General features: G+C 55.3%; 1 protein-coding gene across 1 annotated transcript in view; it reads left to right on the top strand.

Annotated features, from left to right (window-relative positions):
* Positions 1-1198, top strand: part of AARS1 (alanyl-tRNA synthetase 1) — a gene marked incomplete at its 3' end in the record, with an annotated part of 18170 nt that overhangs the window by 12713 nt on the left and 4259 nt on the right. The window contains exons 16-17 of the mRNA XM_009643340.2: positions 213-326; positions 839-958. Coding sequence (XP_009641635.1) covers positions 213-326; positions 839-958 — 234 coding nt within the window. The remainder of the gene's footprint in view (positions 1-212; positions 327-838; positions 959-1198) is intronic.

The raw sequence follows: 1198 nt of genomic DNA, 5'->3' as shown, positions 1-1198 counted from the left end.
TCCTGCTGGCAAGGAAGAGCCTGGGGGCTGTCTGCTGGCATCACACCCTGGTTCTGGTCAACTGCTGCCTGCTTTGGCTCTGCTGCTTCCTGAGATGTTACTGAACTCCATCCTGGGGCTGCAATATTCTCTACCCCTTCTCACAATGGTGGCCAAGAGCCCAGCCTGCTGAATCTCCCTGCACAACTTAACTCGCTTTGTATTCTGCCTAGGCCCTCAGGAAAGTTGACAGCCTCAGGAAACTGTTGTCAGCACTGGAGGCCAAGGTGAAGGTCCAGACAGCTCCCAACAAGGATCTGCAGAAGGAGATCGCGGATCTCAGTGAGGTGAGGATGGCAGCAGTGCTCTGCCTTCCCAAAGCAAGTGGGACCTTGATTGCCAGTACCGGGTGATGTTAAGGAGGCCCAAGTTACTGCTGCTGTCCAGGTCCTGGCCCTGTGTCCTGTGGGTGCTGCCTGAATTGTCGGGCACTGGGGGAGGAAGGGAGGTTCAAGGACAAGAGGAAATGGCCTCAAGTTGTGCCAGGGCAGGTTTAGGTTGGACACTGGGAAAAATTCCTTCTCCGCAAGGGCTGTCAGGCCCTGGAAGGGGCTGCCCAGGGAGGGGTCGAGTCCCCATCCCTGGGGGGATTTAAAAGCTGGGCAGACGCAGTGCTTAGGGCCAGGGTTTAGTGGTGGGATGGCAGGGTTAGGGGAACGGTTGGGCTTGGGGATCTTAAAGGGCTTTTCCAACCAAATGATTCTGTGATTCTATGATTCATGAGTATGGTGCAGCATCCCCTGCCTCCTGCTGTGGCAAATGGACCCTCTAACCCTCTCCACCCACTCCTGTTTCGCAGACACTGGCCACTGCTGTTATCCCACAGTGGCAGAAAGATGAACTGAGAGAGGCTGTGAAAGCGCTGAAGAAAGTTATGGATGACCTGGACCGAGCAAGCAAAGCTGACATCCAGAAACGAGTGAGCCCTGGGTGGGAATAAAGGATGGTGTGGGAGGGCTGTGGGGTGCTCCCCTGGGAGCTGGCAGATCTTTAAGGAAGTGATCCACAGAGCGCAAGAGCTCTCGATCCCTAGGTGTAAGAAATCGGGCAAAGAAGGGAAGAGACCGGTGTGGTTGAGACAAGAGATGCTTGTCAAACTAAGGAGGAAGAGGGAACTGCACAGGCAGTGGAAGCAGGGACAGGCATCCTGGGAAGAGTA

The sequence above is a fragment of the Egretta garzetta genome, unplaced genomic scaffold (assembly GCF_000687185.1).
Source record: "Egretta garzetta isolate BGI_Z169 unplaced genomic scaffold, ASM68718v1 scaffold27, whole genome shotgun sequence".
In the NCBI taxonomy this organism is placed as follows: domain Eukaryota; kingdom Metazoa; phylum Chordata; class Aves; order Pelecaniformes; family Ardeidae; genus Egretta; species Egretta garzetta.
The sequence above is the reverse complement of the archived record's forward strand: the minus strand, read 5'-3'. Positions and strand labels throughout refer to the sequence as shown.